At 39.4% G+C, this 26,823-nt stretch overlaps 1 protein-coding gene across 2 annotated transcripts; it reads right to left on the bottom strand.

Annotated features, from left to right (window-relative positions):
• Positions 1-2,701: 2,701 nt before the first annotated feature.
• On the bottom strand, positions 2,702-22,587 carry synpo (synaptopodin). Of its 2 annotated transcripts, XM_079630295.1 has the most exons (4): positions 22,448-22,587; positions 17,597-18,830; positions 8,328-10,285; positions 2,702-5,913 (listed from the first exon to the last, which is right to left on the bottom strand). In XM_079630295.1, the coding sequence occupies exons 2-4, from the start codon at positions 17,790-17,792 to the stop codon at positions 5,176-5,178; spliced, it is 2,892 nt and encodes a 963-aa protein (XP_079486421.1). In that variant the 5' UTR covers positions 17,793-18,830; positions 22,448-22,587; the 3' UTR covers positions 2,702-5,175. The 2 variants fall into 2 exon arrangements, with proteins under 2 accessions (XP_079486421.1, XP_079486422.1); XM_079630296.1 differs by lacking the exons at positions 17,597-18,830; positions 22,448-22,587 and adding an exon at positions 12,708-12,891.
• Positions 22,588-26,823: the final 4,236 nt, after the last annotated feature.

The following is a 26,823-nucleotide window of genomic DNA, read 5'->3' as shown; positions in this document are numbered from 1 at the left end:
AGCCATTACGGGGCCAAGCGCAAAAGCAGACGACGAGATATGCTACATGGCTGAAACTGTGAGACAAACTGCAGCAAGGAGCAATTAAAGACATTTGAAGATGAATTTTGGCAAAATGGTTGAAAATCACATACAATAACTAAAAATATGATTATCACTTTCGACCAATAGGTGGCGCAATTACGAAACTGATGTGATGTGGTCAGAGTGAAGTGACAATGACACTTACAAAGTTTGGTGTCAATATGCCAAGGCATTGCAGATATAAAGCCTGAATAGTCATTTTGGCATCATGCCTCAACTTTGCCACTGCGGTATACGAAAACGGTTTCGTCTATCGACCCGAAATCCATAACTTTTACTCGGCACGGTCTGGAGATGACACGATCCGATTTTGGTGAAAATCGGACGTTCGGTCTAGGAGGAGTTCGAAAAAGTAGGTTTTAAAAGAAAATAAAGATGGCGGACAGGAAGTTTGGCTGACTATGGCAAAATTGGTATCTATGTTTTCAGCATAACCCAAGGAATCTATTGAGATCAGTGTCATTACTATAGGCAAATGTATTCAAAAGTTATTAGCATTTTTGGAAATTTCATTATAACTTTTGACCAAAAGGTGGCGCTGTCTCATAAATTTTTGAGTACCTTTAGGGCGTTGTACTGATGACCCATACCGAGTTTCGTAACGATATGTTCATGCGTTCATAAAATACAGCATTTTAGCACATAATTCAAAATGGCCGACAGCCAAAATGGCCGATATGGGAAAATTGGATATCAGTCAACTCAGCACGACGCCCTGAATCTAACGAGACCACTTTTGTGATTTTTGGACAAACCGTTCAGAAGTTATGTGCGAAAATAGCCATTTTTCATATCTCCGGACCAGTAGGTGGCGCTGCGCCGAAACGCAGCATGTAGCCTCAGGTCATGCTTGTGATGACATGTACCAAATTTGGTCTGAATCCGATAAAGCGTTGTGGAGATACGGCCTTACGTCTGTTTTCGCAAGCGCTACGTAAAATTTATTTGCGCGGTATTCGAGAACGGTAATTCGAATCAACTTGAATTCCATAACTTTTGGTCGTCAAGGTCTGGAGATGATCTGGTTCATTTTTCGTGAAATTCGGAGCAACGGCCTAGGAGGAGTTCGAAAAAGTAGTTTTTTCGGAAAATTCAAAATGGCGGGAAAACTATTATGACGGAAAATGACGTCATAGGGTGCAGTCGAATCGTCATGAGCTCAGGAATCAGAGGAAAAAAGAATTTTGTTTCTAGCCCTTGTGGTTCAAAAGTTATTAGCATAAACATGAGTGAAACTTTGGACAGCTGGTGGCGCTAGAGGGAATGAGTTGGAGACTCCAAATTTGCTATGGTGATAGTTCAGGCTGTCTTCTATCACTGTGCCAATTTGTATAAGTTTCCCGCAAACGGTTCTATAGGCTGCCATAGACGCCCAGTCGGAAGAAAAAGAAGAAAAAGAAGAATAAGAACGGGAACAGATACAATAGGTGCCCGCACCTTCAGTGCTTGGCCCCTAATTATATCAAAAGTAATGTATACATTCTGTCAAATATTAGTCAGGGGGGGCTTCTTACCCCAGACTGGGGGCCAAGTTACCATAGACTGTATAAAAAAATGGGCCAACTTACCCCAATAGTGAATAATTGTACATATTTATTTACTATAACACATTGGCTAATGCATCAGCATCCAACACATGCTAAACGTATACCATCTAAATATGTTACAATTTAAAAGTAAATTCACATTGTAATTAAGGGGTGGACAGCGGACGGGTTATTTTATTTTGTCACTTCCGGTTGTTATTGTTGTTATTCGTCGTCGCTTATTGCTGCCATTGGAGCAGTTCTTATGCAGCATCAATGCAGCATTGAGGTCTCTCTGGAGAATTAATAGCATGTAACCCTGTTAATATGAGTAAATAATCTAAACAGAATATAAACAGCCTCTGAGATCTGATGTTCTCATTAAAAGTTCATTTTATTTCACATTTTTTATTCACTATCATGAAGAGACTTTACAAAAGAACAAACTGTTCCTTGACGTCACTGAGGACCATGTTGCTGATTACTGAGGAAATAATGCAAAATGTATTATTATTTCAGATTTTTTTAAGCCTTCATTTTTTTTAAAAAAAAATTAAGTTTTCTTTGGAAAATCTTAAAGTTGAATACACAGTGCATAATGTCAGCACGTATGTGGTCTTTATATTTTGGAGGACTTCATTTAATATTGAATTGCTTGTATTAGTCGTTAATTAATATTATATTAGCCTATATATATATTTTTTTAACTTATGTCCTGATTCCTGAGTTTACCCTCTACAGTGATGGAGACAATTGGAATGACACCAGTTTACCATTTTAGTCCTGTAGGTGGCAGTATTGACCAGGCATCTGTGGTCTTTCCTGACTAGATCTCTTTAAGAATCATTAGGCCCAACTATGATTTTATTTTTTTCCTATTATATCAATGCAATTCACAAACTAGATTACGCCATATTATTTCTAGAGCTTGTCTATACTGCCCAACAAAAATAATGAAGATGATGATATAGTCTACATTCATTTACGTAAAATATTTTATGTCCCATTCATGCCACCACATCTATCAGGACCATAATTCAGAATATATATATTCCTATTATCACACTATAATAAAGTATCTTGTGTATGTTCCCTCTAAAATATTGGGGAAATCACATGATTGACACAACATTTGAAATTATAGTTGGTGCTTTCAGTGTCAAAAGATATCAAGAAATGAAGACATTTATCCAAGATGACATTATTTGTGTTTATTCACTTAATTTAAAAAGAACTGAACAGAGAGAGATAATATTGAGGCTGGTTATTCAGACATGATATCAAACTTAAAGGAAAAATATGTAAATTGAATAATGCGTAACTTCTCCCATAATCCAAAGGAATGATAGCGCAAGTACACAGGGGTTGTAAAGCATCCTTAAAAGTGATACATTTATTCTCACCAAAGGTGCCAAGTCACTTTACAGCTGATGTCCCTGTCAATCAAAATTCTCCATATGCAAATACTCAAGAAATCTGCTGATGCACCAAGGCAGAGACTCATTTTCTCATGTGCAGTGATCCAATATTTGAGTGCAGGCTAACATGAGTACACTTGGCATGCATGACCCTTGAGACTTAATCCTTACACGAGTGCTAGTATTCAGCTCAAGACAGATTTCAATATGTAACTGCATAACTAAAGACAAACGTTTGGTATTGATAGTGTGAATTACCCTTTAATACACATACAGAGTGTACAGTCTGACAGAGGTGTTTATATATGATAAACCTTACAAGTCACCCATGAAATATATTTCTGTGAAATGAGTAAAAAAATCAACTATCTCTCCTCACTGTACCAACAGAGTACTCAGTCACCCTAAAACCAGAATTACTTCAGTCCCTTATATGTGATATACTGAAATGATATGAACATTAATATATACTGCCAGTTAACCGAAGCAAGAGTTCTCTCTTCACCGGTTTTGCCCTCTTGTAAAACTGAAATACTAAAGCAAGGTGCATTAATGAACACTGAAAATCAGTTCAATCATGTTATTCCTACATTTCACGTGAAATCACACTGTACAGACCTCCTAATGCTTTATATTTTCACCTCTCCTCTGACTGTACATCAGACCACCTATTTTGTTTCTGTCATGTATGTCAGCACTAATAATATGGAAACCGCATTTGATTTCAAATCACTGGCATCTTCCATTTATACGTAATGTAGTAAATGTCCTACCTTCTCTCTTATACCGTAAAAAAACCTTGCTGTGTCGTTCTGCCTTTACATCTAAACTGACACAATCAGCAATAAGCAGTCAGTTCCTTCCAAGTTTGACTTGAGTCGGATCTACGAATAGTGTCACATTCCAATACTCTCACACATTGTCAAAACATACTGTACAAAAAGCAAAACTGTCAATTCCTTTTATATTTATGTTAAATTTTTTTTTTTAAATGAGTTTAATAACTAATACTGCTTTGAAAACGCTCGCACATTACTTTTTTATCTTTGGTAATAAGCATCAAAGTTCTTTGGTACACCTTTCTGAGTCCGTGTAATGCCTTCTTCATTAGATTGCAGACTGCTGCGTAGATGAGACCAAGATGTGACTTTACAGAGGAACAGTTCACTCTAAAATGAAAATGTAATCCTCTTTTATTCACCCTCGTGTTGTTGCAAAATCACATGACCTTGATCAAATCTTTCTTTCTTCCATAGAACAAACAAGAACATGAAAGTGAATGTGCACAGATGCTGTCATGCTCCAGCAATGACAATGTGCACCATGAAAGCATGCAATTTGATCTATTATGATTTCATCTGAAATAGAGGGGAACATTTTCAGCATCAACAGTTTATTCTGAAAGTAAATCAGGTGGCTTTAGAAGATTTGGAATATTGCAATATACTATAGCATTCTGTTGACCACCTCATTTTGTGTTTCCATGAAATAAAGTCATTTGGGTTTAAGTAAACATGTGGGGTGAGTAAATTATGACAGAATTAATATTTTGGGTGATCTACACTACAATTCAAAAGTTTGGGGTGGGTGCGATTTTCTGTTTTTGAAATGAGCTCTTATGCTCACCAATATATTTGATTAAAAAATGACAGTAAAAAACAGTAATATTGTGAAATATTATGACAATTAAAAATAACCGTTTTTTATTTTAATATATTATAAAATCTAATTTATTAATCGGATGGCAATGCTGAGTTTTCAGCTACATTTGTTTCTTAAGAAACATTTCTTATTTTTATCAATGAAAACAGTTGTCCTGCCTAATATTTTTTGTGGAAATCACAATACATTTTTTCAGGATTCTCTGATGAATGGAAAGTTCGAAAGAACAGCATTTCTTTGTAACTATGTAAAAGTCTTTTGGTCATTTTAATGCATCCTTGCTGAATAAAAGTATTTTAAAAGTGACTTTAAACATTTGAAGGATTAGTGTATTTCTTATCTTGGAAAGATCAACGTGTGTGCTGTATGCAATGTTTAGCCATGGTCTGCAAATCCACAATGCTGTATTTTTACATTCAATATTTAAGGGACACTTTGGTCAACCACGAAATCAGGCTGAAGTATAAATCATCCTTAAGTGCTTCCTACAGATCTTCAGGCAGGCCTCCCCTCTTCACCTGCAGACCGCCGGTCCAGCCACGGGGGCAGGTGTTGTAGCTGCGCACTCCTGGAGAGCGCAGACCTGAATCCTCAGACTCGACCGAGGCGTCGGAGTCGGTCAGCGAGCGGGTGTTGTACAAACGCACCGGAGAGTGGATCATGCGGGTGGGCGACGGACTGGTAAGGGTGGGCGACTGAGCCCCCAGCATCCGTGGCTGAAAGGGACTGGCGGGCTTGTGTTCATAAGGCAAGATCCCGCCGTTCACCGGGGAGATGGGCAGACTGCGCCCGCTCAGCGACCTGGGAGACGGACTGTTTTTCCGCTTGGCGGCATTGATGATGTTTTTGGCCAAAATGCGATGGTTGGCTTTGGTGTCCTGGATGGCGGCCGGGGACTGGCACCTGGTTTCCCAGGGTGGAGACACAGGAGAGTTGGCGGTCGACTTGAAGATGGTACCTGGAGTGGTTGCAATGGGTCTGTGGATGGGTCTTGGGGAAGGGCATGTCGCGACAGGCCTGTGGATGGGTCGGGGGGAGGGGGAGATTGGTGTGGGCTTGTAGATGGGGCTGGATGATGTAGAGGTCACTAGAGGGCTGCTGGGGGACCAGACAGCAGTGGAAAGCACCTCGGGGCTGGTGAAGCGTCGAGTGAGGTTGGGCGTCCTGGAGGTTGGGGTGGTGGAGCCGGGGCTAGTAACTGGTGCCGGGGTCTCCTCCTTAATCTGACAGAAGATTAGAAAAGATTAGTGTTAGAGGTGAGACATCACTTTGATTTAGTCTGTATTGTTAAATACACTCACAAAAACACTGGACATTGATAATAAAAGGGCTCAAGAGTAAGGATTTTTCTGCTTTCCATTGTTCTTATTTTTACTTGCTTTGCGAACAATCTTCACTGGAATCAAATCAAATTGTAATTTATCAATTTATAATTATCATAGTGATCCTTTTATATTTACATTTATAATATAAAAAGTCATATTTTAAGTGTATAACTTAAGTTAATATTTATTTATTTTATTGTATAATATATATATTTTTAATTGCTTGCCAGATATATAATAACTAGAGATTGTTATACAGGAAAGTCCAATAAAATTCATACACACTTTTAATGGGCAGATAATCCTGGACAGCATGTCAGATAATTTTATTTAGCTGACAAGGTTAAAAAGTTGACAAGCATAATTCGCAACCAAATGTCACAGAATAAAAATGTGTACATGATCAAATATTTAGCACTGATCTAATAAGACACGTGACAGCTCAGTCAACTATAGCCTAAAACTCGCACTGGGCCAGCATGCAATCCTTATTGTTGAGCCCTCCATAACATGTTATGATTCATTTCTTATGGACAACATTTGTTTTAAATGCAGATAGTGAGGAATGTTAGTGCACAGAAACAAAGATATCATCATGCTCGAGGTATTACAACAGCAGAACAATTCTGGGTCCAACGATACCACTATACTACCTCTTCAAAAACCCAAGTTCATGCCAGGACCGTGCCCACATTTGAGTAAGATTAACCTGTACACACGGCATTGAAACACATCTAAAACACCTCCTGCTGCACTGCATGCAACTTTAGATGTGATGTTATCGATATCAGGCTTTCTCGTGCACCCTATGATTACATCGAGCTGTTTATTCTTGTCTGAGTAGTTTCCCAGCACACCAGGATATCATGCCATCTCCAGATCGCTTGCATACACGCTGCCAAGACCACTAACCTTTACTGAGATATGCGTTTGCACTGTTGTGGCTGCTGGGTATGTTTTCACCTCCAGCAAATGTGTTTTTCCAAGCATGAGGGAGGCCAGAGGTCAAGCCGTTAGCCTAAAGCTCAAGCCCACAGGGGCCTGTTTCGGCTCAGATGTGCATTTTTAGGGGCAGGCCAGGAATGTGCAGGGCACATACATATTCAGTCAGCATTAAAAAAGTTTCTAATTTCATTTTGGGTCAGCGCACCATGCGGCGGTGGCTCTGATACACATATCTTTGTTTTGTTGTTGCAAGTGTATAGATAAAATGATTCTCTGACTGTGAGGGAAAACTGGCCTGGGATTCTCCAGGGATTCATCACTGAAAAAAGGGATACTACCAAAAAACTGAAACAACTGATTAGGGGATGCTGAAAATAGAACAAGAAATCCACATAGGAAATTCAGCAGATTAGTCAAGAGAAGAAGATAATATAGTATGAAAACCAGAGACAGACCAGAAAATGAGTGTTTCATTGTTTTAATGAAACAGAGTAGACAAAATCATTTGAAAGAGATTAAGCCAGAAGGAAAACAATCCATTTGAAACCAACCAGCATAAAATATATTCCACATACTGGGTGTAGCGATAAAGTAAGCTGACTTCATTAAACTCAATTATGGTTTTGTTGAATCAGGTCTACAGTGTAACAGCGTATGCACACTACATTAAGTACATACTGTCACACAGCATGCAAGCTGTAAACTACACCTATAAATTAAAGAGAAACATACAGAACTAATTAAGAAAGAGAACAGCACAGGTGCTGTGTTATGAAGTACTGAGGCCCTCATATCTTCCTAGTCATATTAAATTGTATATTGTAGATCATAAAAGGCAAGACGCCATCTGCTAAAGTGCTTTATAAGACTGTGCCAACTCCAACCTGAAAACTTGGAGGCAAGCGTTGGAAAAAGACACACTGGTTTTGTGCCTAAAATATATCTGGCATGAGCACAAAACTGAATAAACTCTAGTTCTGAAACACACAGCTGCACTAAATTACAATGTCTTTGATTAAAAGAAAACCAGTAAGTTTAAATTTATGGCCCTCTGCTGGCCAGTTCATGAATTACAATTTAAATCAGTTTTAAGAGTAAGTGTGAGACCTGACATTTATTGCCTTCTGCATGCAAAACTCAAAAATTAAATAAGAAATAAACCGATCTGAGCATGAAACCAACAGTGCTAGATTTATTGTTTCCAGTACAGCTATTTGTTGTACCTTACTGCTCTCTTGTTACTTCTAAATGGACAGACAATATGTGTCCCATTTTCTTCCCTTTCAATATTCTTTGGTCTGAAGAGTACATAAAGCAAAGAAGAGCAGAAATGGAAAGGTTTAAAAGAATGAAGATGGTTTCCACACCTGTGGGGTGATGCCAGCTTTTTTGGCGGAGAACGTAGGACGTGGAGCTTGGACGCCAGAGCGAGGTGAAGCCACACGTCCTGGAGCTAAAGGGGACACTGGGGAACTGACGCTGCCTGCTGTGATGGGACTGAGAGGCGTCATGGGAGGCGAAAAGCAATGGGCTGACTGATAGGCAGCAGATGGGCTGTACGGTGATGGCAATGGGCTTGTTGGGAGGGATGATTGTCTGGAGTAGGAGTAGGCTGTCATGACAGGTTTAGGAGCTGGGGCGGCTCTCGGAAGAGTGCTGTAGGGATCTTTCGTTGGGTTGAAGATGAAGAGGGATGAGTTGAGCTGGTACGGCTGATGTCTTGACAGCTCCATCTCGATTTTAGTGCAACCATTCTCCAAGGGTATCTCTGGTGGTGGAGCCGGAGTGGGTCCTGGCGTTTTGGCAGGGATAGTATTTTTCTGTGTGGCCTGCTGAGCTTGAAGTGTCTTTGAAATCTGCACACTTATATTGGAGGTGTTCACTATGGCCTTTACTCGACCGGGCATGTTGGATGGGTACACCCACGAAGGAGGCAAGGACATGGTTGGAGAAGGAGATCTCAGCACCTTGCTGTCATGGACGTACCTTTCCATTCTCGACTGGCGTTTGGCAAACAGTTCAGCTCCTTTTCCTGAAGCATTGGTCAGGGCTTGCTCAGGCTTGTGCTCAGGCTTGTGCTCCGTCCTGTCACGCGTCCTGGAGCTTTTCAAACTCGAGGCCCACTGTGGCACCAAAGCTTCCTCGTGAACGTCCTCATCCTTGGCCAGGAAGTTTGAGGCTTCGGCCCCAAGAGCTAGCAGCTCCTCCTCCTGCGCTGCATCTGGCTGGGGTTTCGGTTTCTTCTTTTCATCTGCACCCTGCACCAAGGACAGGAGTTCAGGATTTGGAGCCACTTTTGGCTTCTCCTGAAATGTGAACATTGACTTACGGGTTGTTCGGCGAGACCGGCCCTCATCGAGGATACCCGTTTTGATAGGTGTTGAGGATCTCTTCTCGCTCAAGAGTTCAGGGACAAATGTAGGCCTGGGTGCAGATGGGCGGATGTAGTAGGAAGAAGGTTGGGGTGAGGGAGCATAGGCTGTGTCAGGTGGAGGAGGGCTGGAGAAGTTAGGGAGAGGAGGAGTTGGATATGAAGGTGGAGGTGGTGGTGGAGAGAAAACAGGTCTTGCGTGCATTCGGTAAGTTGAAGGTTGTGGTTCAAAGTGTGTTGTGGAGTCATGGGATTGGGTTGGAGGGAGTTCCATGACTGGACTTGTAGCTTCAGAGGATCCAACTGTTGTCGGGGAGAAAAATGGCCGAGCTGTTCTGTTTATGATCGTGGGCTGTTTAGTCACCGTCTTGGCTGCTTTTCCATTGCACTGCATACTATATCCATTCACGATTTCTTTATTGTGCGCTCCATTGGATTCAGCTTCATCCTGACCAGTTCTGTCCATAACAACAAGGGTATTGTCACTTCTAAGAGTAACCTCATCCTTGACATCCTCTTTGAGGTCTTCCGAGAGCTCTTCATCGTTCTCATTGACGGGTAGAAAGTGTCTTTCTAGGCCACTTTCCTCTGCTAAATCCTCCTGCGTAACCTTGCTAGCATCTTCCATGTCACAACCAGTACTGCGGATTCTGTCAGCCGACCACGTCAGACCTGTCTTGAGGTTCCTGTGATTCAACTCTGTGTGCTGGTCCTCAGTCGAGTGCTGTTTGTCCCATGTCTGTGGACTTTCAGAAGATAAATCAATTACATTCTCAGATGCCCCCACTCCTCCAACACTCACGAGTGTGAAAGCGTTCACTCTCTGTCTGCGACGGTTGAAAAGTTGTACGCCTTTAGAGTTGGAATTGGCCTGGAGCTGAGCAGCAATGATCTGACTCTTGGTGCGTGCCTCTTTCAGCTCCTTCTCTGACAAACTGGCACTTCTGCTGAGGTCTGTAATGGTAGAATAAAACAATAATCAACTCAGGAGAAATGTAATACATTCACAGCTATGGCAACTGCAAAGCTTTTCAGTTCACAAAGACAAGCAAAGTGTTGCTCAACTCAGCTTATAAATGTACATTTTAGCACATACCACCAAGTCTTATGAGGGAAGTGCTATTTTAAAATGCACTTAATTGTTTCAGCCTAACAAACAAAGGGTGATGCATATAAGATCACATGCCTGTTTTATTAGAGAGAGTTATGCGAAAGGATTTGGCAAATATTAACCTAATTAATATTTTATTTCATGATCTCACCATTGCTGTCACAATCATTTGGGTGCTGTATAAGTTTCGATTATAGTAGCAATGTGCTCAAATGGGAGTATAATTATCTCAAAAGTCAAGAGTATTATATATCTTTCAAGTAATTCTATTTTCCATGAGTCACCCTAAAAGATGAATCATATTAGTTTGTAGTCATTTTTGCAGACAGACTTATAAAAGAAATGCTGACATATAAAGTTCAAGGATTTTCGTTCAAAATGATTATTTTCACAGTTTGCTGTGATTCACGATCCCTGCAGGCAAACTTTTGTAGACCGCATAACGTTTTCACACATTTATAGTTCTAAGAACCTCCTGTAAATAAATCGTGATGCTGATATTTGCAGTTCTACCCATAGTTTGGCAAAGATGGATGTTAAAACAGTCATCTATTTGTTGAAAATGGCAAAGGTTTATTGACTGGGCTAAAAAGCCTCATTCCGAGCTGGAGAAAGTATTTCCTTCACCATGGGCTCTAGTCCCTCCCTTAGCATTCCGCAACTGCCGAGAAAATTCCCTCTTGAGACTGCAGCATGCCTTGTGAATCTCTCTAAGGCACAGGAGTCGTCGGTTTATATGCTGACATCCTGACAGGTTCATGCCTTTCCATCATCACTTACAAGACAAAGTCTACATTTAAATGCTTGAACTTTGACCTGCAGTGATATACTGTGGCATCAAAGTTTCAGTAAATAAAACAAGCGTGCTTGAAGACCCTGCCTACAAAAGAATGAGTGCCTCAGGAAAGGAACAGAACTTTTAAAACACACACCCTTAACATCTTATACCAGAACATCACATCCTGAGAAACAGACTGTTAACAATTACATCACTGGCAGAACGGCTGCACTTAATATAAGCGTGGTTAACCTGTGCAACATAAACACAATCTGTTTCCCTAATAGACCTTTGAATAATTAACCACTCAAGGTTTCCCTGAGGTAGTTTTCAGCTTTTATCCTCAACCCCAGACTTCACAGCAAAACTTGCAAACAATTTTGAGGGTTTTTTCTCCGTCCAAGCAGGTAGGTCTTTGTCTTGCCAGAGCCATAATCTGAGTTAAAAAAAAATAAAAAAAAGTAGTGAAAAAGCAACAGTTCTAAATCTATCCCATTTGTTTCATGTGCAAGTTCGCCAGACTCAAAGGAGCTTTCATAGCACATGAAATAAAATTATAATAGTGCATGAATAATGTGCATCTGCCTTTCATTCCACCAGCAAAAACACCTCTTATTTATGCAACACAACCTCTAGCACTGTTCCTCTTTACAGATATGTATCTTTATGTTATTTGAAATAATTTCCCAATTAAAAACCTTGAGCAAAATCCAATAATCAGCAATAAATACACATGCAACTTCCCTCTTTTCTTTTCATTTGCATGTTTCCCCAGTCAACCCATGTGTCTTTCAAGAAGAATTTATTTACACATAATCTAAATAAGAAAATTATAAAATTATCTGATGCACAGTTTACACTTGTCCCTTATTATTTAAAAATAATTACATTTTCCTGTCACATTATCAGAGCCAGACCATTTATTCCGTAACGAGTTACTGTGACTCATTGACTGCATGCTTTCTACTTTTTAAATGACAATAAAACGTGGTAATGTTCGCAAAATAATAACAATTAAAAAAATGGGTTAAGTATTTAGGTTAATTCATTTAGTTTTATAATGAAACAAGTTAATTTAGATGTTACCACATGAAACTTTATTTTAGTTTACAAAATAAATGTACAACCAAACTGTTAAAATACACAATGCCTGACATATCCACTGAGCAACTTGTCACTTTAACTTCAAACCAATGTCCTTCTCTTAATTTAAACACTTGTGTAAACTTCGTCTATGCCTAAAGATAACCCAAAGCAACCAATCTGATTTTTCTTTTAAAACAGCATGGATTCATTACAAAATGTTCCTCTCCTGTCACCACTTTAATGCAGAAGTATATGATATAATTTGAATAATATATGTGATCAAACCTCAGAACGTATTTATCACGACCTCAGCATATGCCTTTCACCAATCTATGCCTTTTTACGCAAATAAAGCTTTTAAAATTGCACAAATATGTCGAGTCTAACTAAACTTCTCTTACCTTAATTAACTCTGAATACAGTCTCTTTTGTTGCTGCTCCGCGAGCTTTTCTAATTTAACTTCATGTGTTTCCTCCACTCCCCCTTTAGCAGCGCGAGCCTGGATCAGATTTCGTGTCGTTGCGAGTGATGATCTCTCGCGAGCTCCAAATGCGCATCGAGGCGGCAGGCTGGGGGATTGGACGAGGTTTGCGCTTCCCTTTTGCTTTTTTAAGGATGGCTATGCAGTGTGACGTTCCTGGCTGACTTTTCTTTCTCTGCTTTTTGGTTTTGTAGATACTCACCAACTTTAACGGTGAAGAACCAGAACAGACAGCATACCGAATAGACCGAGAGCGCGGAGGGTTTGAGCCAAAAGTTAAATTCTAAAAATATTTTGTCTTGCAGTGGTTTTGTAGGTTGTTTTTTAACACGTATGGTTAAACTCTCTTGAATGAGACCGCATGATGTGGTTTTTTTAATCATTAAAACGTGACAACTTGCCCCAACCTGACTTTCATGACAAATAGCTATACTCTTGTCCTGACAACACAGTTCAAACTTTCAGTTGACACGTGCCTGAATGCAATTGGTTTTTAAGAGATGTTGTTCACTTACCCAAAAGTGCGTGTGTGTGTGTGTGTGTGTGTGTTGCTAATTAGCCTACATTAATAATCACATGCAGCATGTATGTTTTCACATTCTATGCCAAACCTTTCCCATGTAAAGGCATAGTTCACATAAAAATGAAAATTCTGTCATCATTTACTCACCCTTATGTTGTTCCAAACCCTCATGACCATGAAACCCATTTATTTCTTCTATGGAAAACCAAAGCAGAAGCAGAATGACAGCCTCAGTCACCATTCACTTTTATTGAATGAGGAAAATATGCAATGAAAGTGAATGGTGACTGAGGCTGTCAGTCCCTGACTTTTTGCCAAATATATTCATTTGTGTTCTACAGACGAAAGAAAATCATGTGGGTTTCAAAATACATTATTGAAGTTAGTAAATTAGTAAATAATGGAGTTAGTAAACAATGACAACATTTTTATTTTTTAAGTGAACTAACTCTTAACCCTTATGGTAACCGCTGTTTTCATTACCAGAGATCATGGATGCTGGAACGATTTAAAAGCGTTCCTACAAAAAGGCATGAGCACCGAATTTTACAAGTTATGACTGCTACACAACGGCCTGGGATGCACCTAAATAATCATACAGAATCTGTAAGTTTGCACATTCTGTTCCAAGCCAAATTAAGTGGCCACATTTCATCAGTGTCATGCATAGAATCAATGTGTCAGCTCTTTCAGAGGATTGTGTTTCAGGGGGAGAGCCGTTCGGCGAACACGCTCGCTTGGGTGGATGGACACCTGAGCCTCAAGGGTGGAGTTCAGTTTAGACCACAGAGGTTTGCTTGCTAGCTGAACCATTCTACCTGACTCATATCGCTCATGCTTAACTTATCATTAACATGGAGGAAAAGACAGGAACTCCCTCTAGCCTAAAGTAGTGGTAGGAATGGACGTGAAGAAGGAATGTTCCCATTTCCTTGGCACTGAGCTGCTGGTGATATGTGGGCTCTTAGTTCAGACAGATGAGGGAAACTCCCTCACAGTTTGAGGATTTTGGGACCAAATAGGCCTGGGGTTGTATATCAAAGGTCAGATTCCCCTGTCGGATGTAATTGTCCAGTTGGAGGATGGGATTACATAACGCTTTTCCTCTGGGAAAAGTGAGCGAGTGTGGAGTGATGAGATTGGAGCTGTTTAAGAACTTAAAAATGTGCAATTACACCTCAATGTCCAGAAAACCTGTAGGAGACTCTTTCTTACTCTCATGTAGGGCTAGGCGATATAGACAAAAAAAATCATATCTCAGTTTTTTTTTTGGGCTGAATGGCAATAGGCTATACGTATTTATCTCTGTATTTTCTACTTTTCCTATTTGGATAAAAATCCAATATGACAGATAATGTCTACCAACAAATATTTTAGCTAAATATTTTAGTCATAATTATTGTGCTCCCATTCTATTGCACTCCATCTATTTGGCACGTAATGCGCACGGCACTCATTCACTGAAGTCTGTGAAGTTAAGAAGAGACTCGCTTGCATAAGGCTGTCCACTCCTGACAGTAAAATGGAAATATTTGCATAACTTTCTAACATTTCCAGATAGAGAATATACCTGTGAAATATACATCTCAAAAACGCATTAAACAGCACAAGTATCTGTCAGAACATCTGACGTGGCAAGTCGTTTACGTTAACTATATCTTACAAGTTGTTTTGAAGCCCTTAATATAAAGCATGTGTCATGTTTAGGACAATTTGGATTATGCACTTTGTGCTCACCAGCTCACTTAATATCAAATATCGATATAAACGGTATAGTGTGGTGTAGGGATGACGTCAGATCCTGGAAGACTAATTCACCACTGGTTCCTTCAAGATTTTCCTCTGGGTTTTTCAGTTTACGAGTTAAATAAAGCCTGTACTAAAGTATCGTCAAGTTATGTTAACCACAGGCTTTATTTTACTCATAAATAGAAAAACCCCATTATAAAACCCCGTAGGAAAATCTCGAGGGAACCAGTGGCAAAACATTATTCTGGATTCTGATGTCATCCCTGCAACAATCTATTACTTATCCATAGTTTCTAAAAAATATATTCATATATCGTACAGACTCGATACAGACTCCGCCCAGCCCTATTTAGGGCTATGTTCACAGAATAGCATCTACAGATCCATTTTGATCCAGAGAAATGCTGCTAAATTATTGCAAAACTACAGTTGTTGTTGTCATACGCTTATAATGTCACATGGAGAAGCTGCAAAATGTCAATAATTAAAAAATAATAATAAAAAAGAAAGAAACTAATTATGTGATGGAAAAGACAACACATATAGTTTAAGTGTCCAAATGAGTCAGTTTATATGGACACCTTTAATGGAAGAGAACTGATGTCTGCTAAACATCTTTTTACTTTATTACTTTGTCACCTTTTGTATTTTAAGATCCCATCCAATGTTACTGTTCATTATATTGCTGTTTTTTTCTGTTGTGTTTTGGTGCATAATTTGTTTTCCTGTGAATATAGAAGTAAAACTAAATGTTATGTACACCATGTGAACACTGTACATGCAAGAAAGAGCTTGATAATAAAAATTAAGTTGAGAAAATGAATAAGAGGGAGCATAAAAGGGAGAAGGGATTCATTTATTTAAATTGACATTTTGCATATTCTGCAAGGGGTACATTATGTAAACTTAATTATGACCACAATTGTAGCTCTAAATCATAAGAAAATTAATCATATAAATTAAAATGCATTCATCATATAAAGTGGGGTCAAAAGACCCCAATTGAAAATGCTTCAGTTTTGCATTTATCTAATTTAATACACAAAATTACTGCATGAAATCCACAATATTGTGTAAAAGCTGATGAATCATGTTCTCCAACAATATTGTGCTTTAATGGAAGAACATTTGTGTTTGTACAAAGGAGTTCACGTTCAAAATCACACAATTGCTTATTTGACCAAATAGTGAAGATTTTAAAAATATGTTGTATTATTTTAAATTTTAGTAATCACTAAAACTTTATGGGGAAAAATAGAAACCTTATGTGCTCTCAGACTTTTGAACCACACTGTATCATTTTCCAATTTCATGCCATCAGCATCTGGAGATGCAAGAATGACAAGCATAACATTCTGCATCTCATCAAATCATGATGCTGTGTGGAGACATCAATCCCATACAAGGAGAGAGAGAGAGAAGGAAAGAAAAAGAGAGAAAACGCTGACATTTACTTCCTAGGAACAGTATGAAACCAATATAAAGTGACAGAATTAGCTCTTCCATCTCAGCCTCTCCACATCCTCCCCTCTCGCCATTTTACACGCTCCAAAACTGTGACGACGTCAGAGAAACCTCTTGAATTCTGCAAAAACGGTTTTGGACTGTCTGAAATGGCTCTGAATTCTCATCAGCGAGCTGTGAAACCCCTCTGTCACTGGTGTGAACTGCCGCCTACTTGCCTGGTCATCTGCAAACCTTATTATGCATTCTTTCCAGATAATATACCCACAGCTTGAACATTATGGTCAGTGGGTATGAACAGAAGAGCTATTAATGTACGGCTCATCTGTGGCTGTGAGGAAACAAATGTGTCATTGAGGGTTCAGTAAGAGCTGATGTCTAAACAGTTAGCGGATAGCGGTTGCGTTTGTCTTATGGTGTTTGTTTCTCTGAATATAGGGCCTGTAAAACCATTCGACTTTTCAACTTTGTCTTGACTCATTTATTTTTATTTGATTATGTGACTATGGAATACATGATTCTGATTGGTTAATCACAAGTCAATTTTTTCTGTAAAATGACACTACTATAATTGACCTACATTTCCTACATAGCTTTAGTTTTATGTCTGTCATTGCACTTTATTGCCTTTAAAAATGAGTGCCTTTTGTGGTCAACCGAATCCTTTTGACCTAAAATATTTACTTGGAAGTCCCCTTGGATTCTAAGTTAATATTTAAATAATTTAACAACACATTTGCTTCTGCTGTTGGTTGTGGTCATATGATATTCAGGTAAACAAATAAAGTAGTGTTTTATATGAATTGCTTTAATTTAATAGATTTAATTTGTTTAGGTTTTACTTTTATGATTTAATTCTAAGTTTTTCATCAACTCACAAATCCAAGTTTGGGAAACGCTGATATAATATAACAATTTAAACTGCATTCATTTATTTATTAAACAGCCATGTCGAGTTCTATTTTTTTGTTGTACATTATTCCTTAAATATTTAACACTAAAGTGATACAAGTGTACTGTAACATATCTTGTTCTTTAGATTCAAAGTTGTAAACAAGATGAAAATATTTACTTGTTTTCCGCTCCATCTGGCAAGACGTCAAGCCTGGCTTTGCTTTGACCCCGCAGTGGTCATCTTTCTCCAAGATGTTAGTACTGTGCCTCTCCAGGGATGTCTTTGCCCCAGTCTTGTCGAGGGTAGAGGATGTTGTAGTGGTAGGCCCACCCCAGCTGTCCCCTCTTCTTGCAGGCTCATGCTTGCACTCCATCCCGTCCTCGTGTAAGAGACGCTGTTCTTTCGCTTAGCACCCTCTTAACCGGCACACTTGCCTGGGTGTGACAAAAGCTTTCTTTTTCTCAGCTGGGGCGTAAGTTTGCCTTGTCTGAGGTGGTTTTTGGGATCCCCTGGCTGTTTTATGCTTCCCGAAATGTGAAGAACCAAGGATCAAAAGCAGGATCAAAGCCCAAATTAAAGCTCTACATTTTGCTGGACGTTTTCTTCACGGTAATCCTTCGGAGCAGACCCGCTACCGCACAGAGATGAGCTGAGGAATGCACTTTTGCTTTCAATCCGCGCAATATTATTCAAACTCTAACAAGACCTCCCTGGAGGTACTTCTCAATGCACCCTGGACCAGTTCCCATGGAAAAGTGCCAAGAAAATTTCACAACTTGGATTTGCTCTTTTGCAAATGCGGCAAACGCTGGAAGACTATCCACTGTTCTATTTGCGTCTGCTTTCGATCTTTTATCTAGATATTTGTCTTTCGTTTTGAGTCAGTCACCAAAACATGTCCCTTGAGTTTATCGCAATCCCTCCGAGACAGACTGTTTCTTTAAAGGCACGCGTAGCCCCTGCTTTTAAAACGTTTCAACAATGTCAAGATGAAGGGCAGCGCTTGGTGCTTTCCTGTCGATTCATTAGCACATGAAAAAACACATTCAGCTGAAAGGTCGTCCAAACATTCTGACTGCAGCTATTGTAATCACTTAACTTTCAAACAAGGCTTTACTGTGCTCAATCCATATATTTGTATTCTAAACAGATGGTTTCTGTAGTTTTCATTCTTTATCCTTGCATTACTGATCAAATCTCTCTGGGTAGCTTAAGCCAAGCGATATGATCTCTAACCCACCATCAGAGCTGACGTATAGTTTATTTGCTTGAGAGAGACTCCTCGAGCAAGTATATGGGATATCCAGACAGGGCTTAATGTCTTAACCTCTAGTTTTGTCATAGAAATGAAAGGCCACTGGATGAACCTCCTCTGCTGCCAGGATCCAAGGAGTCGGTGATCTGCGACTTCCTGAAACATATAAGATGCACACTATGAGTCAACGTTTACTATGATACATTCATAAAAAATAAGAATATCCTACAAATTACATCCAGATATCCTACCACATTAAAAGCATTTTCAATCAGAACTAGTTGAGGTGAGAAACATCATAAAGAAAAAATGTCCAGATGAATGGAGGGGTATTTCCTCTGGCCCTGTGCACTTGATATATTTTTTTAAAATGACCACCACCCATTGTCAAATCAGTGGGAGGAATGAACTGCATAAACAATGCATATCTAATTTTCTTCCTGACTAATTTCAAGGAGACAGGAAAATGAAAGGAACAGGTGTTGCCCAGTTAGGAGATTTACTTTATAAAACGTCCTGTTAAGGAAGGAAGGTCAATATTTTTCAAAGCTGAAACCATGAAGTTTGTGCCACAAAGCTAAGGAGAACGATCCACATATTTCCAATTGGAGTATTTATTCAATTATAAAGTTTATAAAGCTAATGTGGTTACAGACTTTAAAAGAAAACAAAAATTGTAGGATTCTAAGCTGTTTAACACTATTTAAATGTGTTTTAGGTCAAGTCAAAAATGTTTGGTTACATACTTGAAAATATCTTTTGTGTTTCACAGAAGAAAGAAAGTCATACAGGTTTGGAATGACATGAGGGTGAATCACAGAATTAAACATTTTTAACTATTCTATAAGATTATGAAGATCGAAGTGTGAAGTCACTATATTTTATCATTCTGTTTCATAAAGCCATATGCAAAGTCATCTGTCGGTTTAGTCAATTAAGTAATTTTCTGTTATAGGAAAGGCTTCGACTCAAATGTGAGTCTACGCTCTCGGACATGCATGCTGAAACAGGACAGTGTGTTAATTGGCAATTGTACAAATAGCACAGTCTAGTCTCAATAGCACTGAATCACCCTGTCAGCTGAGTGTTGTCTCTCTCACATCCTGTAGGCCACAACAAGGCCGAGGGTCATGCGAGGTAATAAGACCCCATTAGTCTTCATCACCCCCTTTCAAACACTGTTTTAACTAATAACACCTATGACAAATGAGCAGTCTTGGAGTGATTAGCTTGACCTCTGTGCGTTTATGTTTGGGAGTTTATTTCACGCCCACTCCGACAGGCGAGCTAAAGTGGCTACAAAGGAGACACCCGCTGTTCAAGCCCTCCCTGCCATCCTCCTCAAATAAAGACAATCAACTCAACACAAACACTCTCGCCCACAAAAGCCTCTCACAAGCTCTCTGCCTTACTCTGCTTTGGACGGAACATAAAGAGCAGTTGCTTTGTTTTGTAATGCATTACACTGAGTAATGTGACCTCTGACGACACTTGATAGGTAGATACTAATGTTATACATTATAGAAACAAATGCTGTACAGACTGCAAATACAGATACAGATACAGACAATGGCAGATAAAATTACTTACAGATCTTATTTCATACTAGCCATTTAACTATTTTATTTTAATAAAAAACTGTAGGCTATATTAAAAATATAAAATATATGCACACTGTTCAAATTTTTCTTTTTTTATTACTTTAATTTGCAGTAGAAAGGATCAATTGAAATGATCAGAAGTGACAGTAAAAACAGTTGTTACAAAATATTTTTATTTCAAATAAATGCTGTTCTTTTGAACTTTCTATTCAATCCTGGATAATGGAGGGGGAAAAAAATTGTTTTCACAGAAATATTAAGCAGCGCAACTGTTTTCAACATTGATTATAATAAGAAATGTTTCTTGAGCAGCAAATCAACATAATCAGAATGATTTCTGAAGGATCGTGTGACACTGAAGACTGGAGTAATGATGCTGAAAATTCAGCTTTGCATCACAGGAATAAATTACATTTTAAAATATATTCAAATAGAATATTTATTTTTGATCAAATAAATGCTTACTTGGTGAGAATAAAAGATTTATTTCAAAAACATTAAAAATGTCTCGTCACTTTCATCAGGGAAGCTTTCAGACTATAATTTTTAACATTAAATTGAATCCATTACGGTTGCTTATCCACTTAACAGCTAATTAGCAATCAACTATTTCTTTTACTCACCAAATCACCTTGAAGGCTAAAGGCTGATTGAAAGAAAGTTGAAAGATAAAGGTAAATCTCAAGGATTTGCAGGGAAAATTCAGCTTAATGATGAATCTTAATCTCTCTTAAAGTCTCAAAGTATGCTTATCTTATCTGATTTCACTTTCCAGGTATTTACATTACACCGTTGACTTACCAGCCTACCTCTACGGCTCCCTCACATGCAGTATCTATAACGATTTGCCATCATTTGATTCATGACTCATTCCAACCCAATGAGGGCATTCTCGTTCTCATACACCATTCTAATGAACCATATTGAGCTCGACCCAACACATTCCATGCGTTATCAGTCCTGAGGCACACCGAACACAGGTACTGGGAGATAGTATTTGTGTGTGTTTTGGGCTGTATCCGTTACAGTGCATAATATGAGCAGTAATAGTGTACGAAACGGTGTCTGACACAGCGTTTTGATAGACCTCCGGGGCCCGACAGGTCTCTCTAATCTCCCAGATCCATTACAGCCCTGCAGGGCCGGATCCTTCAACCGTACGCCACACTACAATGCCGAGACCTGCACATCAACTCGGCTTCTTTCGTACAAAGGCCTATTGAAGCACCTGTAAGTGGCTTGAAAAATAATTTGGGGGTTGCACTCTACATTTGGCATTCTTTGAGAGTAATTCTCAGCAGATAAACATGCCTTGGCTTGCACAGGTTGATGACAGACAGCAAAAACACCATTAGTTATAAACTTCAATGAGGCTCAGAGACATGGTGCCTGCTTCATAGGGGTACTAAGTATATAGCAGGCACATATATAAATTATACAGAAAAACAACTTGAAATTGAAAAAAGATGTGCAGGTTCTCAATGGGATGTGCATTCAATAGCAAAGTCTGCAGGGAGTCACCAAAAAATAAAACCAGGTACTCTGCGATAAACTGCAAATACTGCATCAGTGTTTTAATTCAATTTTAATATACTTCATTAAAGATCTATAAACGCATAAAACCACTAAACTCTTCTAGCAGATCCAAATAGCAGATAAAACTTTAGTACCATTTAAAAGCTGCGACTTAATAAGTCTAGCAAATTAAGACAGCAAATAAAAGTTCAGATCAGATAAAGGTCAGTGACAGATGCTCAGCACGAAGTCTCTGCTAAACAGAACCCCTGCCTAATGTATAAGTCATTACTGTCGCTAAGAAACTCCAGCACCGGATATTCGTTCTACTGTTACAGCACGCTGCTCAAATTTATCATCACAAGAACCACACACAGCCAAGACAAAAGACAGGCGAACGGAGAACACGTGAAGCCCATCGCCGCTGAAATTATCCCTCCACCAGGAGGAGAAAGAAGTTAACTTCCTCAATTAATTCAACCCAAATATTTAGAAAGATCGACTTCAGAAACATTCCTCCCGGTTGCAGATGGCTACCTCATGCAGTAGGTTCTTGAAGGATGTAGTCTGAGATTCAGCAGGTGATAAAAGTTCGTCACTGATAACACAACACCAGGAGAAACTCAATGAAAACTCTGGAGCTGATGCTAGACTCACCTGTACTCCCAAGTGCTTCGGTGTGTTTGTGATGGCTAGTTGTACAGCCCTTTTTCAGGTCCTCCTTGTGTTCACCTCCCCCCCTGTCTCACATGCAGTTACGCTCTCGTTCTCACTCTCTCTCTCTCTCTCTCGCAGACAGAAAGAAGGGAAAAGGGGGTGTGGACGAGCAGGAGTTGGAACACAGAGAGTTCTTTGTCTGCCTTTTTCATATGGTTTCCTTCAAGCATGCATACTGAACACATTATACCATTATATATTTTCATATTTAAAGTAGGGGTGTTTGCTCTTTGCTCTTTGTCCCGCTCAGATTTTTACACTGATTGGGGGAATAAAGCGGACGCAGCATATGCATGCACTAAAAATGTTATACGAGTGCTTGTTTCTGATTGCTATGAGTTATAAAAAGTAACCAGTGTCGAGTGTTTTCTCAAGAGGAGAATAAAGTGAACAAAAGGACCATGAAGATTGGTTTCACAGACACTGAGAACCCTTGCGATGATTCTTGAGCTGCATGTTGAAGCAAAGTAAGACACTTAAAGTCTCAAAGGGATGGAATCTAAAGCCCACTGATCTTCCGACAGTGATGTCTGTCTGAGAAAAGACATGCGAGATGGAAAACAATGTATCTGTAGCAGGACATACTACGGTTAGATTAGAGGAAGATTTCAGAACATGTTTTAGGGTTATTTTAGCGAAAATGATCTTTCTGATATCTCAGTGTTGTGTGCAACAGTGTAAACTAAGCTCTGATCTATATCATCTCTTAGTGTTTTCTCACAGTTGAAAAAAACTCACAGCTGATGGTTCTTGTCTGAAACACTGAGCTCTTTTGTTGATCCATCAAATATTTGCTTCTGTTTTGAAATGTCATACCTGGGTGATATTTGAGGCCTCCAGCCATATTCAGACCACCATCTCGTCGTACACAGAATATGGGCCTTGTAAGAAGTATCAAAAAACAAGTTCACAGTAATAATAATGATTAATTGTATTAATAAATCAGCATATCATGTAATTAATGCAATTGATATATTTGGTTTATTGAGAGCTCTATTATTATAATTCACATTTCAGAAATAAGTTTACATTTAGCTCCGAGGCTAAAATGTGCAATTAACAAAAATTATGGCTTGTTATCCTTTAAGTCCAAATAAATGGAGTTCAAGCAGTATAGGGGGAAACTAATATAGATTAGTGTAATATAGTGTAACAGAAGGCTAATCCTATAGCTACTTCAATTCTTACACATCCTAAGAATGTCAGTTTGTCCAAATTAGTGCATAAAAAATAGCATGTCAATGATTTTCAAATCATGCACCAGTGCTTGCAAAGACAGAGAGGTGCACACCAGCATGATTGTCAACCCTCCAGTGTAAAGCTGGCTGTTTCTTTCTTTCCTTTCTTCGACTTCTCCATTCTATCCGTCCCGCCTTTGCAAAAAGAAATTTCCCAACGCCCTTTTTACAGCTGGTCAGCCTGTCATTGCGTTTCTTCTCTCACCAGTCTAGCGTGACTTTCTCAAAGGGCAGCTGTGTCTGTGTGTGTCTAGAAGTGTGTGTGCATGCCCTACTGTAGCATCTGTGTCCATGTGTGGCTGAACAAACCAGTGGAGGAAATGTTAGAACACATTCCATCAAATCTGGGCTTTTCTTCTAAAGAGTGTGTGGAATTTCTTCTAAAGAGAAGTGTTCTGGTTTACATTCTCCTCGTTTGAGTCTGTCTGTTACTGAGAGAGGGCCAGAGCAGTCGTCTGATTGGAGTCATACGTATACCCTGCAAGTGAACCTCTCCGTCCCCCTTTTCCTGGAGACCACCAAAACCCTGTTGAGAGATGAAACTGAATCCATCAGAGTTAAAAAAAATGTTTGATTATGCTCCACCGGCAATTGCAAAAGCCCCACGGGTGTCCAAGACTTCAAGGAGGTCAATGACAACAATGTTATCCAGATATCCTAGGCTCACGTAGCCAGAATACGTGACTAAACAGCAAAAGGTCTCGTCCACATTCCAGCTTACAGCCACAAACTGGCGATTTAAACAGGAAGAGGCCAACATGTAAAGTGACAACCTTCATTTTTCAGGGGTGGGGGCGTTCATGACATTTAAGAGTTGATTGATCTGAAACTCTACAAAAAAAGACTAGATAAATAGCAGTGATCCGAAGTATAGTCGGTTTCACAGACAAAGTGGTGTTTGTGTTTGTGGTGCCTCAAACAATATTTATCATAGATATTGAATATACTGTATATATATCAATGATTTGATGAAACTAACCTGGCAAACATTGGGGTAAATGGTGATCTTCAAAGGTAAAAAAAAGGATATTGCATGAAGTCAGCCAATCAGGTTACAGTTTACAGCTTATCAGTGTGTAGTCTCGCGTAGCCAGACCTTTAGACTGACCGCAGAAGGTCTAGACTCTATCGCAGCTTTTCTTGGATAAGGACCGCCCAAGAGGACGTTCGACTGACATGTTACGCAGCAATTTTTGTTTTTTTTTGTTCCGCGTCATGTTTAGAGGCGTGAAAATATAATGTCGAAGTCCCTACTGTCACATACACACACAGTTTGGACTTTGTTTTCAGTTTGCTCTGTTTCCCTTGCTTTGTTGTCATGGTTATTAATAAATTAGTCATTTAGTTCAGCTGTGTTTACCCATTATCACTAGTATTTAAGTTCTCTCTGTTTCTGTTCAGGTTGTCTTGCCTCGTCAATGCTTTGTGGATGTTAGAGCTTTGTTCCTGTTACCTAAGAGTATTGTGACAGTAAAAGTACTATTGATCCTTCGTGTTTGCTACAAACCATGACACCTAACAGGCGTGCATCTACTAAATTATTTATTCAAGAACGTTGTGTAAGTTTACTGCAACAATGCAATAACGAACGTCACATACTTTTAAAAAATCCAGCGCTTAGTTGATCCTGGTAAGCGCTCATTGTCACAGTTATAAACACAACGCCTTTCTTCTTCCACGAAGGGTTTTTGACGTCACAGCATTTCCTTGCCGACCGTTACAGAGCGCAACACACACGTCACCCGAACATCCTGTAGAATTCAACCAATCAGATCACGACTTCGAAACTCCTGAAGTTTTTCCAGAAAAGTGTGCCATATGTATCAGACGTTCAGCCAACAGTCCGTCTGAGGCTGAGACTTATCAGTGTGTAATATTCATCAGACGGCCATCAAATGAACTGTGGGTGGTTCAATATTGTGTCATCTGAGGCTGAGACTATCCAACTTCTGAAACGTATTAGTTTTGTTCTAGTAACCCAGGATTTTACAGCCTCTCTCCTTTCAAAAGAACTTTTCCCACTATATCTTCATCAGAATGACTTGAGTTGATTTATCCCAGAAAGCGATCAGCACCACAAACACTGCAGGGCCCGCTGAGCTGCGGTCTAGAGCAAAGCGAGTATCATGCGGCATGCCTGAACGCGGTGAAGGGTGTGGGTGTGTGATTGAGCAATGACGTGAGAAATCACAAAGTCAAAGTCCCTGAGAGCAAGCGACTGGGCGTCTTCATGTGGCCAGAGCTCCTCTACTCCCTTCCAAGACCTCAATCAGGCTCCATTCCTCTACACCCCACTCCCCATCCTAGCTTGAAAAGATCTCTACAACATCTTTGTTTTATGGAGCATTTCTTGGCCTCTGGAGGTGTTTTAAAAGAGTTCCTAAAACAAATGCTTTCACTGCTTAATGTGTATTTATGTCATTTGTCAAGAGGGAAGAACAAATCAAGTACAATCCCTCTTTAGTCTACAGGGCTCCTGCCTTGAAGAGAATCCATCCAGACCGCAAAAAAAGGTGAGAGTGGTTGGTGCTAGTTCTGCCTGCAAAGCAAGAGAAACTCCTAAAAGATATGAATCAGTATTACAAGTCTGGATTAATCATAAGACACACTTGGAAACAATCACTGCTATTTGGTTTTACCTAGTGCTGTTTTGAAAGCTTGCTTAATATGACACATACTGGCTCCGCTGCGTAATCCATCACCACACAAGATATGATTTTACACGGGCCAACGCAAACAAATGGCAGATATGGCCGTGAAATACATTGTGCAATAAATGGAGACTAGGAGTAGGGCCTTCTATGGTTGCAGCAATATTTTTCCACACATCTTGCCAATCTTAGGTGTGTTTGCCAGTCTCCAGGCGAATGCACCTGAAAAGAGATGGTGTTAATACTCTAGAAAGATTTTCCACTGCGCTTTAGAGTCAGCACCTGGAAACTCTGAAACATCTCATATCGAACACTTCCTCCCACCGATCGATAAATCTCCATGATACAAGGGTCTACCTTTGAAGACACTCCAGGCTTTCAAACACAAGTTACACTCTAAACCAAGAGAGAATCTTTGTCAATGCAC

The sequence above is a fragment of the Phoxinus phoxinus genome (genome assembly GCF_949152265.1).
Source record: "Phoxinus phoxinus genome assembly, chromosome: 12".
Classification (NCBI taxonomy): domain Eukaryota; kingdom Metazoa; phylum Chordata; class Actinopteri; order Cypriniformes; family Leuciscidae; genus Phoxinus; species Phoxinus phoxinus.
This window is presented reverse-complemented; position numbering and strand designations above follow the sequence as displayed.

Coding starts and splice junctions, on each gene's coding strand:
- synpo (XM_079630295.1), bottom strand. CDS start 17,792: ATGGAGTGCAAGCATGAGCCTGCAAGAAGAGGGGACAGCTGGGGTGGG. Junction 10,286..17,596: donor CCAGATGGAGCGGAAAACAA/GTAAATATTTTC, acceptor CTACCATTACAG/ACCTCAGCAGAAGTGCCAGT. Junction 5,914..8,327: donor AAGCTGGCATCACCCCACAG/GTGTGGAAACCA, acceptor ATCTTCTGTCAG/ATTAAGGAGGAGACCCCGGC.